This window comes from Bufo bufo, chromosome 5, assembly GCF_905171765.1.
Source record: "Bufo bufo chromosome 5, aBufBuf1.1, whole genome shotgun sequence".
NCBI lineage: Eukaryota > Metazoa > Chordata > Amphibia > Anura > Bufonidae > Bufo > Bufo bufo.
In genome coordinates this window covers 478,154,910-478,168,028 of record NC_053393.1, presented here as the reverse complement: position 1 = coordinate 478,168,028, position 13,119 = coordinate 478,154,910, and the positions used below count along the sequence as shown (strand labels likewise).

Here is a 13,119-nt window from a genome sequence, read left to right as displayed (position 1 = left end):
CTTATTTAGGCCGCTAGCAGTGCAAAGGAATCCTTTATTGTGTGTCCAACATGTAATGATAATGAAATGACTCTGCGTATATTGCCCCAGTCTCCACAGCAAAGCGTACAAGTGATTTGCAGAGCTTCGGAAATGTCAGCTTTTTGTCTGATTGCTGTCTTGTGATGACGCATTTCCTTTGATTTGATCTTTCAGTTCCTGAAGACTACTTTTTGATGGGTTGTGTGTTTGCAATTGCGGATTATCCAGAACAAATGTCTGATAAACAACTGTTGGCAACCTGGAAACGGGTAGGTTTCATGTGATCTGTGCCTTTCCTTTGAATTCTCGTCTCTGCTTTTACCAGTTTGTGATAGTACGCGCTATTTTTATTATTTGTTTTTGCAGTGCTCCTCTTTTGCAACTGTTTTCTAACTTTTTCCTGTTTGAGACAAGGCAGCACACAGATTATTGTTACATGGAATTTAAAGGTGTTTCCCACCAATATGAAGTATAGAACAGCCACGAAGATATATCGCAACTTAAAGAGGTTGTGTGACTTCCGTAAGTGGCATTTACCATGTAGAGAAAGTTAATTATTATCCATATTGCTTCCTTTGCTGGCTGGATTCATTTTTCATTAACTTATACACTGGTCATATCCATGGTTACGACCACCCTGCAATCCAGCATCAATGGCTGTACTTGAACACTGTAGGAAAAAGTGCCAGGTTCTCTGGTGGCCGGGACCGTGGGACTTCACATAGGTTGGTGCTTTTTTTCTATAGTGTTCATGCACGGCCACCGCTGCTGGATTCCGGGGTGATTGTAACCATGGAAACGAGCAGTGTATAATGTGATGGGAAAATGAATCCAGCCAGCAAAGGAGGCAATATGGACAATCATAATACATTAGTAAGTGGCTTGTATCAACTTTCTCTACATGATAAATGCTACTTGCTGAAGTGAGACAACCCCTTTAATGCCCAACTGATCCCTAGAACAGCCTGTTCTCTGCACAGTTCATCTCCTCACCAGGTATTGTGCAGAAAACTGGCCTCACTGCATTCATCCGTAGACCTGCTGGGCAGGTGGTCATTATGCTTTACTTAGGCTACTTTCACACTTGCGGCAGAGTGATCCGGCAAGCAGTTCCATCGCCGGAACTGCCTGCCGGATCTGTCTAAACATATGCCAACTGATGGTATTTGTAAGACTGATCAGGATCCTGATCCGTCTTACAAATGCATTGAAATGCCGGATCCGTTTTCCGGTGTCATCCGAAAGGACGGATCCGGCATTGCAGTATTTTGAATGCCGGATCCGGCACTAATACATTCCTATGGAAAGTTATTTTCCAGTAATGAGCCCCTAGGACGGAACTCTATGCCGGAAAAGAATAACGCTAGTGTGAAAGTACCCTTACACTGCAGCTGCTTCTTTCTAATGATCTGTGGGATTCCCCAAAAGCAGACCGCCATTCTAGTGATATGCCATCACTTTAACTTAAAAACCTTTAACATAATTCCTCATGCAACTGAATTTTCTGATAATCTCATGTGCACTCTTAGGCGTTAGATGAAACTCAAGATATTTCTATTGCTCAAATAGGTTTTTCCAGAAGAATACTTTTAAGAGAGGCTTGTAGACTGTAGAAATATAAATCGGCCAAAATAAAGTGCGACTCTTCCCATTGATGATTATCTTCAAACTGCCAACTAGGGATGACAAGTGCTGTTGCCAGGTCCTTTAAGAGTCATCACATATATGATTACTGTTACTAACCTGAAATGTAAATGATTTTCCGGAGTATATATTTATCTTTATATCAGTTTTGTTATATTTTTCTGTACCATTCCCAAAGATAATACAAACGCATGGTGGTACCGTGGACCCCACACTCACAAGCCGCTGTACACATCTTCTGTGTGAGAGCCAAGTCAGTAGCATGTATACCCAGGTAGGTTTTAATGTAACTGATCACTTGCAAGCAGAATATTACCATTTGTATAGCTGCCTTACGTGTCTAGAGATTTCCTGTGTGACAAGTTGTGCTACTTAAAGTTGCTCCATAAAAAAGAAACACTAAACCGAGGATCAGCAACCTTTGGCGCACTCTCTGCTGTGAAACTACAACTCCCAGCATGCACACTCGGCTGTTCTTGTAACTCCTGTGGAAGTGAAAGGAGGATTCTGGGAGCTGTAGTTTCAGAACAGCAGGAGAAGGTGCTGATCCCTGCACTAAACCTTGAAATGAATGGTAGAAGTAAAGAGGAGGTAATCTTGCCCACACTGTAGGGTTTTATGCATGTTCCTGAAACAAATCCTTCAGAGAACTGGGGGGGGGGGGGGGGTTAATTTCCTGCTGACCTATTCCACTTTTGTCTGGTAAACGACTGAGGGGCAGGACTTAAAACTCTTTGTCCTGTTGCGGGGGGGGGGGGGGGGGAGGACACAGAACAGGGGGATGATCTCCTGGGACACATACACAAGATTTCTTTATATTTCTCAGATTTAGGGCTCATTCAGACAGCCGTATGAATAAGTCTGCATCCATTCTGCAATTTTTTCAGAACGGGTGTGCACCCATTTATTTTAATGGGGCCGCAAAAGATGCGAACAGCACACAGATTGAGCATGTCCTATTCTTGTCCGCAATAGGCATTTTCTATTATAGTTGCGGCCATGTGCGGTGCACAAATTGTGGAACACACACGGGCCGGTATCTGTGTTTTGCGAATCTGCAAAACACTACGGTCGTGTGACTGCGCCCTTAATTGTAGGTTTTAAGAAAAGGGAAAATGAAGCATGGGAGTGCTGTGAGGTTTGTTTGTTTTCATTTTCTGTGTTTAGTGCAATTTTATATGGAAACTTAGACTTCTTGAAAAATACAGTTTTTGTATGCTTTGGGGCCATTGTACTTATTCTTTGCTCATGATTCTATGTATATATAGGCAATGAAGGAAAGAAAGCGTTGCATCACAGCTCACTGGCTGAACACAGTCTTGAAGAAGAAAAAAATGGTGCCTCCTCATCGAGCTCTACATTTCCCTGTCGCGTTTCCACCGGGAGGAAAGCCATGTTCTCAGCATGTAAGGAAACCAAATGCCCAGTATCATGTATTTAGTAAAGTTTAAAGAGGACCTTTCAAGGGTCCGAACATTGTAAGATAACTATCTGGACATGTAGAGCGGCGCCCAGGGATCTCACTGCACTTACTATTATCCCTGGGCACCGCTCCGTTCGCCCAATGTGACCCCGTTACCTTCTCCCCCGCTGTATGGTAATTGCTACTATCGGTTCACCAGGGAGCAGTCTGCCCTGTTTCTCCCTGGGCGTTCCTTCTCCCTACAGCGTGGGGGAAGGTAACGGGGCCGCAGCGGGCGAACGGAGCGGTGCCCAGGGGTAATAGTAAGTGCAGTGAGATCCCTGGGCGCCGCTCTACATGTCCAGATAGTTATCTTACAATGTTCGGACCCTTGAAAGGTCCTCTTTAAAACGGTTTTCCAAGATTTTACCAGTATCTGATCGGTGGGCCCCGCACTGATGAGCTGTTTGAAAAGGCATTGGCGCTTCTGTCAGCGTCGCGGGCTTCTAACAGCTTCCCAAGCATAGCACCATACATTGTATGGCACAAAGATCGGCAACCTTCAGCACTCCAGCTGCTGTGAAACTACAACTCCCAGCATGCACACATACCTGTCTTTTGTAACTCTTATAGAAGTTTGTTTCAGAACAGCTGGAGTGCCGGAGGTTGCTGATCCCTGGTATAGCGGCTGTGCTTGGTATCGCGCTCACCCTCACTTCAATGAACCACATGACCAACAAACTTTTTTTCACTGGCTGAGGAAAAGTTGAGAAGGCCTCAGCTTTCACAGCTGATCGGTGGGGGTCCCAGTTGTCGGATCCCCACCGATTTAGATACTGATGACTTATCCTGAGGATAGGTCATCAGTAGTAAAATCTTGGATAACCCCTTTAAGGTCTCACATTACTGCTATTATATTCCGTTCTTGTGCTCCATTATAGGAGCGGAAGAACGGAAATAACAAGTGCTGGACTGCACATAACTGACACACATGGAACCTAACAAAACCCATTCACTATAATGAGATTGGTTCAGTTTCTATTCTGGAGAACATATTTTTAGCAAATTAAAAAGTCCTGCTTTCAAGACTTTTCTCACCGATCTTTTTAAAGGGAACCTGTCACCGGGATTTTGTGTATAGAGCTGAGGACATGGGTTGCTAGATGGCCGCTAGCACATTCTCAATACCCAGTCCCCATAGCTCTATGTGCTTTTATTGTGTAAAAAAAAAACGATTTGGTACATATGCAAATTAACCTGAGATGAGTCCTGTACGTGAGATGAGTCAGGGACAGGACTCCTCTCAGGTTAATTTGCATATGTATCAAATAGTTTTTTTTACACCATAAAAGCACACAGAGCTATGGGGACTGGGTATTGCGGATATGCTAGCGACCATCTAGCAACCCATGTCCTCAGCTCTATACACAAAATCCCGGTGACAGGTTTCCTTTAATGAACTCTGTGACGGAGGCCCAGAATAGAGCCTCCAACGCAGATGTGAACATACCCTAAAGGGGGTTGAAACATTTGTCAGATCCTAAAGTTAGTTTAATCCGTATTTCTTTCCAGATCATTTCTGTAACTGGTTTTGTTGATAGCGATAGAGATGATCTCAAGCTAATGGCGTACCTGGCGGGTGCGAAGTACACGGGATATCTATGTCGTAGCAACACAGTTCTCATCTGCAAAGAGTAAGTCAGATTATCATCCTCACCTGGGTGCTATTATTTTTCAAATACATTAACATAAACTGTATATTCCTTTCGATTTACATCATTCCTTATGATGTGTTTTTTGCTTCAGTTTGCATTGACCTTTATAAAAGGCTATATACACCTTTTTGTATTGCATTTTACTCATTTTTGGCTAATAATCATATGTTCAATTGGCCTTTATTCAAAAAATACTGAGCCGTTCTTTCACAAAGGGTTAACTGTCTAGCTGTGTGATTCGTACTTTTTACTTTCACTTTGTGACAATAATTTTTATCTCTAATTTACTGAGAGGTCTCACACTTATCAGTGAGATAAGAACTGAGCTATAATGAGTGCTTACAATGTCAGATTGCAGAGATAAGGAGCCCAGATTAGCCGGAGAAAATTCCGATCCCTCTATTACAGCATCTCAGTTCTGTACAGAGAAAAAGGTTCCATATTTGTAATAAAATCCAATTTAAAAAAAAAGATTTTTAGCTCAAAATGAGTACAATGCAGTAATAAGGAATTGCCCCAAAGGTGTACATGGCCTTTAAATCTGTAACATTTGTTTAATGTGTATTAGGCCTACAGGTATGAAGTATGAGAAAGCCAAAGAATGGAGGATACCCTGTGTCAATGCACTGTGGCTCTGTGACATTCTTCTCGGAAACTTTGAGGCTTTGCGGCAAATCCAGAACAGCCGGTACACGATGTTTAACTTACAGGATCCATTGGCTCCTTCATCGCATATGGTGTCCGATCTGCTTGGTAAGATATGACGAGAGGACTTGTGACTGTAATCTGAGGCTGGGCTTTTTAATAGAAAGGTTATAGGTTATTGGGGTGCTGCTTTGTATTGAAAATGAACGGACGTATAATAGTCAATGTGCAAGACACAAACGTCTGTAGGTAGAGGGCTTCCAGTCTTTAGTTGCTTAATGAAAATGAACACTTTTCACATCTTTGGTCCTGAGGTCCAATGTTCATGATGTTTTGTGTTTCTAGATGCATGGAGAGTTCCTTTAAAAGTATCTTCAGAAGTGTTAATGGTAGGTTTTACTCAATTTTTCTTAATTTTAATGTTATGTAACGCATGTAATGTAATGAGCGCTCTTCAATGAGCTAGTCGTAATATATTTATGTATTTCCTGTAGAGTATAAGAATTCCTCTGAAGCCTAAACAGAACGAACCTGTGATTCAACCGAAACGACCCAGGTATACGATTAGCCTAAAGGATTAATTCTCTTTCTGTGATTGCAAATATCAATCATTCTTACAATATTTTAGTTTGTGGCTGTTTTGAGGGCTATTTCTCCAGCCCATTCAGGGCAACACGTTTGGCAGGCTTTTCCCTGGCCATCAGGACTTAAACTGGTTCTATGTTTGGGTCAATGAGGAGTAAATATATAATTCCCCTCAAGGCCATTTAAAGGGGTTATCCGACTTAAATAAATCTATTCTAATTGCATTTATTGTAGACCAGTGAAAGATTCTTAATCACTTTCATCACCTTTCTATCACTGTTTGGCCAGTTCAGTTCAGGGTCATGTTACACCTGACGTCAGTAACCCTGCTCTGCTGGTGACGTTTCGTTTACAGCCTTTTCCCTGCTTGAGGGAGTGTCCAGGCTCTGTAAACGAAACGTCAGAGCCTCTGGTGTCCTTCCCCCTCCAGCTCTTGTCACTGCCTCGGCTCTGCTATGCGATCGCTCATGTGCAGTACAAACCAGAGCCGAGGTGATCTCTTCTCCGGCAGCACAGGGTATGTTTGTCCCTCCTGCATTCACTGGGGCTAGAGGTGGCAGTTTGTAAACGTTCCCCTCTGCATCTGGGGATCGTTATTACAGCCCTGGTCCCCCCCCCCCCCCCCCACACACTAGTACACATTCAACACCCCCTGGGAAATATAAATAAATAATTGGCCATCATCATTATCATCATCATTATTCAGCTATATAAAATCCTTATCTGCCACCAATATATGGATTTATTTAAGCAATATCCATATTGAATATATATTTGAATAATATAGATATTGCTTAGATACAGATAATGCTAATGATATTTTCACACTAGCGGCAGGACGTATCCGACAGGCTGTTCACCCTGTCGGATCCGCCCTGCCGCTATTTGGCCGTGCCGCTGGACGGATCCGTTATTGCAATTCATTTCTAGACGGATCCGCACCTGGATCCGTCTACAAATGCTGTCAGTTGTCACACTGATCGGCGGATCCAGCAGGCACGCAGCTCCGACGACTGAGCTGCCTTGCGGATCCGGCGTTGCAAAACAACTGAAGGACGGATCCGTCCTTCCGGTCTGCGCATGCACAGAACATGAAAAATGTGAAAAAGACTGCAAGAGGGATCCGTCCATCGACATGGCAAGCGGATAGACGGATCCGTTATTGCAATGCATTTCTAGACGGATCCGCACCTGGATCCGTCTACAAATGCTGTCAGTTGTCACACTGATTGGCGGATCCGGCGGGCAGCTCCGACGATGGAACTGCCTGCCGGATCACACTAACGCTAGTGTGAAAGTACCATAAAAAGTCGAAAATCCAGGACTTTTAGTCAAGTGGCCGCTCGCTGTGCACTGCCGTGCTGCGCCATAGCTCCACCACCGTCCCCTTTATAGTCAATGGGGACAGAGCGGCAGTCCAGCGGCACGGCCAAATAGCGGCAGGGCGGATCCGACAGGGTGAACAGCCTGTTGGATAGATCCTGCCTCTAGTGTGAAAGTAGCCTTAGGCTCCATTCACACATCCGCAAATGGGTCCACATTTGTTCTGCAATTTTGCGGAACGGGTGCGGACCCATTCATTTTCTATGGTGACGGAATTTGGAATTAGTGCAAATACGTCCTCCTTGATATACTGTAATAACAGAAAATTTTTAGACTAGAAACAAAACCAAACATGAAAGAAATGTATGTAAGATAACATAACTTACACTGTGCAGCTGCAATGTGACAGGAAGATCTTCTGCCCTGTGTGTATTTATTTATTTTTATGCAAAGTGCAGGGGGCGGGGAAGGTCAGGTTGTTCACGCCCAGAAATATTCATGAGGCAGAGCTCAGGCTTTGTTGTTATACGCCCCCTCACCTTGTACTTGAGCATGTAAACAAAGCAATGACAGGACCATGAAAAGGTGCAAATATGGGTTTTAACTTGATGAAATCAAGCTTAACCAAATTATATGTATATCCTGATGGATTTTAAGTGTTTTTTTTTTTTTTTTTTTTATTAACTCTGATAACCCCTTTAAGGGGTATAGATCTCCGTCTGATGATGTGCCCTGACTTATAAAATCCTGGAACACCCTTTTAACTGATGACCTATCCTCTGTATAGGTCATCAGTATCTGATCGGTGGGGGTCCGACACCCGGGACCCCCGCCGATCAGCTGTTTGAGAACTTACTGACTGCTGCCTTCTCACAGCTTACTAAGCACAGCGCAGTACGTTGTATAGCGGCTGGGCTTGGTATCGTGCTCAGCCCTGTTCCCTTGAATGAGGCTGAGCTGCGCCTAGACCACGTGACTGATGAGCATGTCGTCACTGGCCTAGGAGAAGTCTGCAACGCTACTGCGAGTGCCGCTGCCTTCTCCAACAGCTGATTGGCGGGGGGCCCCCGGGGTCAGACCTCCACAGTTCAGATACTGATGACCTATCCTGAGGGTAGGTCATCAGCTATAATGTCTGGGTAAAGCCAATTTAAAGAAACAGGCAAGCAGGCTGTTCTACGCTGTTCAGACCTCCCAAAGTTGTTAATGGGAGCAACAGAAACAATGTAGCACATCCTCCTCGGCTGTTACTATAAATTAGGCCTCCCTGGTTACTGCATCAGACAGGTATTCCAATCTTGGCCTTGAATTAATAATTTTCAGTCCTGTAGTTTCTTTTGGTTTCTATTGGATGCATTACCCAGCGATGCACCCTTAGGAGGACATGCATGTGTGGTGATGCCTCTCCGCCCTGTATTCTTCGTCATGCTTGTTGGCTCCCTCTTCCCTTTAGCGCCGCTTTAAAGGGGTTGTACAGTGCTACATTATTGATGACCTATGCTTAGGATAGGTCATCAATATCAGATCGGCAGGGGTCTTACTCCCGGCACCCCCGCCGATCAGCTGTTTGAAGAAGTAGCGGCCTTCGTGCAAGTGCTGCTTCCTTTCCAAAATGACCTGCTCTTGGTCTCCGTCATAGAGGCAGCACAGTGTGATCACAACTGCTCCATCCCATTCAACTGAATAGGACAAGCAGTTATAAATTCCCTGCACCACCACTGCAGAGGAGATGAGGCACATGCAGTTTTGAAGAAGAGGAGCACCACTACCCTTCAAACAGCTGATTGGGAGTCTGACCCCTGCTGATCTGATATTGATGACCTATCTTAAGGATGGTTAGAAACTCGCTGCACAGTAAGAATCAATGGGAAGTACAGGCCACATATTGCGGTTAGACCACTTCTTTTTTTTTTGCCGCAAAAACTGCAGCATGGTTTTACTAAACTATGGCACAAACTGGGAAGTACAACAACCGGAAGAGGGATAAAATGAGGGCAATTGTAATAGAAACCCTTATCTAACTTTGGCAAGTATTTTTAGAAAGCAACCCCTTTAACAGAATCCCTGAGTTCTTTTGCAAGTATTGACTAGTATCCATAACACACAGCGAATGGTAGTGATCAATGCTGGATCTCTTCTATCTGCTTCCCTGCACTCAGGTTCCAATACCCGAAATAAAAATTCAGTCCAGGTTGCTTTTTTTTTTTCATGTTTTTAACCTTTTTTTTTCTGTTCTTCCCAGAATTGAAGACCTTCCTCCTCCAACTAAAAAACTGTCTCCTGATCAGACGCCTAATGTATTGTTCACTGGATTTGACCCAACTCAGGTGCAGCAGTATGTGAAGGTAAGATCATTGCCACACCGATGTCTGGCGATCATAACAGATCTGAAGGATACATTATATCTTAGAGATTCTCCAATCTAAACCATGATGTAAATAGGATGCCTGCTGTGATTTTTATTTCTGAACTGCCCATGGGGCGATACCTTGAAACCAAGATATTAAAGGGGTTCTGTACTTTGCTTAAACTGATGCTCTATCCTCCGGATAGATCATCAGCTTCTGATCGGCGGGGGTCCGACACCGGGACCCCCACGATCAGCTGTTTGAGAAGGCAGCGGCGCTCCAGCAGCCCTGCGGCCTTCTCACTGTTTACCGCTGGCCCAGTGACGTCACGACTAGTATCAACTGGCCTGGGCGGGGCTAAGCTCTGTTTACTTGAATGGAGTTTAGCCCCGCCCAGGCCAGTTGATACAAGTCGTGACGTCACTGGGCCTGCGGTAAACAGTGAGAAGGCCTCGGTGCTGCTGCCTTATCAAACAGCTGATCGGCGGGAGTCCCAGAGGATAGATCATCAGTTTAAACAAAGTGAAGAACCCCTTTAACATTATCTTCCTGATATTTGTGGCTGGCGAATCTCTAAATGATTAATTTAAAGGGGTTTTCTGAGCGTTTAATGCTGATCACGTGTCTTCAGGATAGGTCATCAGTATCTGAGCAATAGGGTTTCGACTCCCCTCTTTAACTGTTTGAAGAGGCCTCTTAGGCCAGTGATTTTGCGTTCATTGGTCACACGGCCTAGGCTCGGCTCAGTCCCATTCAAGTGAATGGGGCAGCTACAACATCAAGAACAGCTGCTAACCAACGGACGGCGCTGTGCTGGGTTTCCCTGTGAAGAGGCAGCTGCACTCAGTGGGGTGCCATGACCTCTTTGAACAGCTGATCAGGGGTGCCGGGAGTCAGAACCCCAACAATCAGATAGTTATCACCTATCCTGAGGATAGGTCATTAGTATTAAACACCTGGAAAACACAATGGATGACTTGTAAGTTTTACATATGAAAATTAGTACCAGCTATAAGCATCCCCTCTTCTGTTTTATGGGTTCCTGTCCATTTTTCTGGGATGTAGGTGCTAGCACCACAAAGGCCTTTCTATGTAGGAGTCTAAGCATACCTGATGATGATTTCATGTACTTCTTGTTCCAATTCAGAATTTGCATGTTTACTTTTTTCAGAAACTTTACATTCTTGGAGGAGAAGTGGTAGACTCGGCACAGAAGTGCACACATCTGATTGCCAGTAAAGTCACGAGAACTGTAAAATTTCTGACTGCCATCTCCGTGGCAAAGCATATAGTGACACCAGAGTGGCTTGATGAAAGCTTCAAGGGCCAAAAATTTGTTGGTAAGTATAAAAGACAGTAGTAGGATTTAGCCAGATGGTATTAAGTTGGGTAGTCTGAGTACCTGAGAAGTGGCGTTGGAAGCAGGAAAGGAAACGATGGTCATTCTTACCCTTCTAGCTCCACAATTGCTGCTAGAGCTCTGACTACTGCTAATATTGCTGGTCTACTCACAACTGAGAACATGAAATACTAGTGCACACAATCAGACTCTCTGTATGTACGTGTAGATTCTGTAGCGTATATATTCCACTACTTACATGGGTTTTCCAGGAATAGCTAACTTTTAAGTGATACCCACAGCTTGCCTCTGCCATTGAAAGATTCATACTTGCTTCCAGCCAGACATGGGCATAGTCACCTGCTCCACTGCAGTCAGAAGCAATGCATCACTGCTGAAGCCATTCATTGGCTGCAGTGGAGCAGGTGACCATGCCAGGCTGGAGACAAGAAGATGGACACATGGGAGCCAGAGCACAAGACTAGAGCTGCGGTGGGCATATATGTATAAATCTTCTAATACTGACTGCAGGCATCACTTTTAATGAGGACCTTTCACCAGTCCCGACATTACAATATAAGTACTTGGCAGTGTAGGGCATGTTGAGGAAATGTCATTTTTACCGATGGGCTGCTCGTTCCCCCACTGTGCCCCTTTTTCGGTTTCCCGCCCTTTATGCTAATCCATACCATCGGTACCGGGAGCCTTCTCCCTGGTGGTGAAGCAGTCCGCTGCGATTGGACAGCTGACATCCAGGGAGAAGGAGACGCCCCCCGAGAAACACAGCCGTCTCCTCCTCCCTGTACCCATGGTATGGATTAGCATACAGAGTGGCAAAAGAGAATGGGGGGCACAGAGGGGGAACGGAGAAGTCCATCGGGGGGAAAAAGAAGTGCGAGGACATCTCCTCAATATGCCCAACACTGCCAGGTACTTATATTGTAATGTCCGGACCGGTGAAAGGTGCTCTTTAAAGGATTATATTTTTTTTCCCCAGGAACGACTTTAGTGTGCACAGTCCTCACTTACAGAGGTAGAAAATGTACGTGTGCACGTATGACTTCAAACTATTCATATCGAGAGTGGCTTAAGTGCCATGTTTTTCATAGCAGAACTACATCCTTTACATGTTTATTGTCTATAATAGTCCCATGTTTTCTGTTTTTCTAATATTCCTTTTTTTTCTTTGTCTCTCCTATAGAGGAACAGAGTTACATACTGCGTGACGCCGAAGCGGAGGTGCTTTTCTGCTTTAGTTTAGAAGAGTCTTTAAAAAGAGCGCGTGTGGCTCCTCTCTTCAAGGTAACCAATCACTGGTTTCTCGCCCATATTCCTTGGGGGACACAGGAAACCATGGGTATAGCTCTGCTCCCTAGGAGGCGTGACACTAAGCGAAAGCTGTAAGCCCCTCCTCCATCAGCTATACCCTTCAGCCTGGAGAAGAGACTGCCAGTTTTTTGCTTAGTGTCCAAGGAGGCAAGACACCCCCTGCTTATGCAGGGTTGTTATCCTATGATTTTTATTTTTACGTATTTGTTGTTTTTAACTCGGTTTTTTTCTACCTACAGGGACAACAGAGGCGCATTAGACCCCTCTGTTTCTCCCGGGGTTGAGTTGCGCCAGTGCCGGTAATTCCGCACTGCCGCCTCCCCCACAGAAGACAAGGTGGACCAGGGCAGCCTCGCTCCCCTGCGTCCCGCCAGCTCAGGGTCGCCCGCACGCCAAGTCCCTCCCCCGGCTTCCTGCCACCGCGGTGCCAGGAGCTGAAGGGGCGACCCCCGCTGGATGGACTGAGGGCGAAGACAGCGTATGGTGAGAGTGGCTGCTCCAGCCTCCCCTTCCTCCCCCCCACCGCTGCTACCAACATGGCCACTGTTACATGGCCACTGCTACAACCGGGCTTAGTTGGAGGGCAGTCCTAGAACGCTGCCTTACAGGGACGGCTGCAGACATGCAAGCCGTCTGCTACATCTAGGCGCGGTGGGAGCCGTTTTTTCCTGGCATGAACGGCGCCATGTCATGGCCGGCACTTCAACATCCTTGGGGGTTAAAATCATTTTGCTGCGCGCGCGGCTCTGCTTCGGCTTCAGCGCGGCA

At 45.3% G+C, this 13,119-nt stretch overlaps 1 protein-coding gene across 1 annotated transcript in view; it reads left to right on the top strand.

Annotated features, from left to right (window-relative positions):
• PAXIP1 (PAX interacting protein 1) overlaps nucleotides 1-13,119 on the top strand; it is a 70,623-nt gene that overhangs the window by 37,367 nt on the left and 20,137 nt on the right. The window contains exons 8-17 of the mRNA XM_040434147.1: nucleotides 196-290; nucleotides 1,844-1,939; nucleotides 2,934-3,071; nucleotides 4,640-4,761; nucleotides 5,351-5,535; nucleotides 5,773-5,816; nucleotides 5,922-5,983; nucleotides 9,578-9,680; nucleotides 10,855-11,023; nucleotides 12,224-12,324. Coding sequence (XP_040290081.1) covers nucleotides 196-290; nucleotides 1,844-1,939; nucleotides 2,934-3,071; nucleotides 4,640-4,761; nucleotides 5,351-5,535; nucleotides 5,773-5,816; nucleotides 5,922-5,983; nucleotides 9,578-9,680; nucleotides 10,855-11,023; nucleotides 12,224-12,324 — 1,115 coding nt within the window. The remainder of the gene's footprint in view (nucleotides 1-195; nucleotides 291-1,843; nucleotides 1,940-2,933; nucleotides 3,072-4,639; nucleotides 4,762-5,350; nucleotides 5,536-5,772; nucleotides 5,817-5,921; nucleotides 5,984-9,577; nucleotides 9,681-10,854; nucleotides 11,024-12,223; nucleotides 12,325-13,119) is intronic.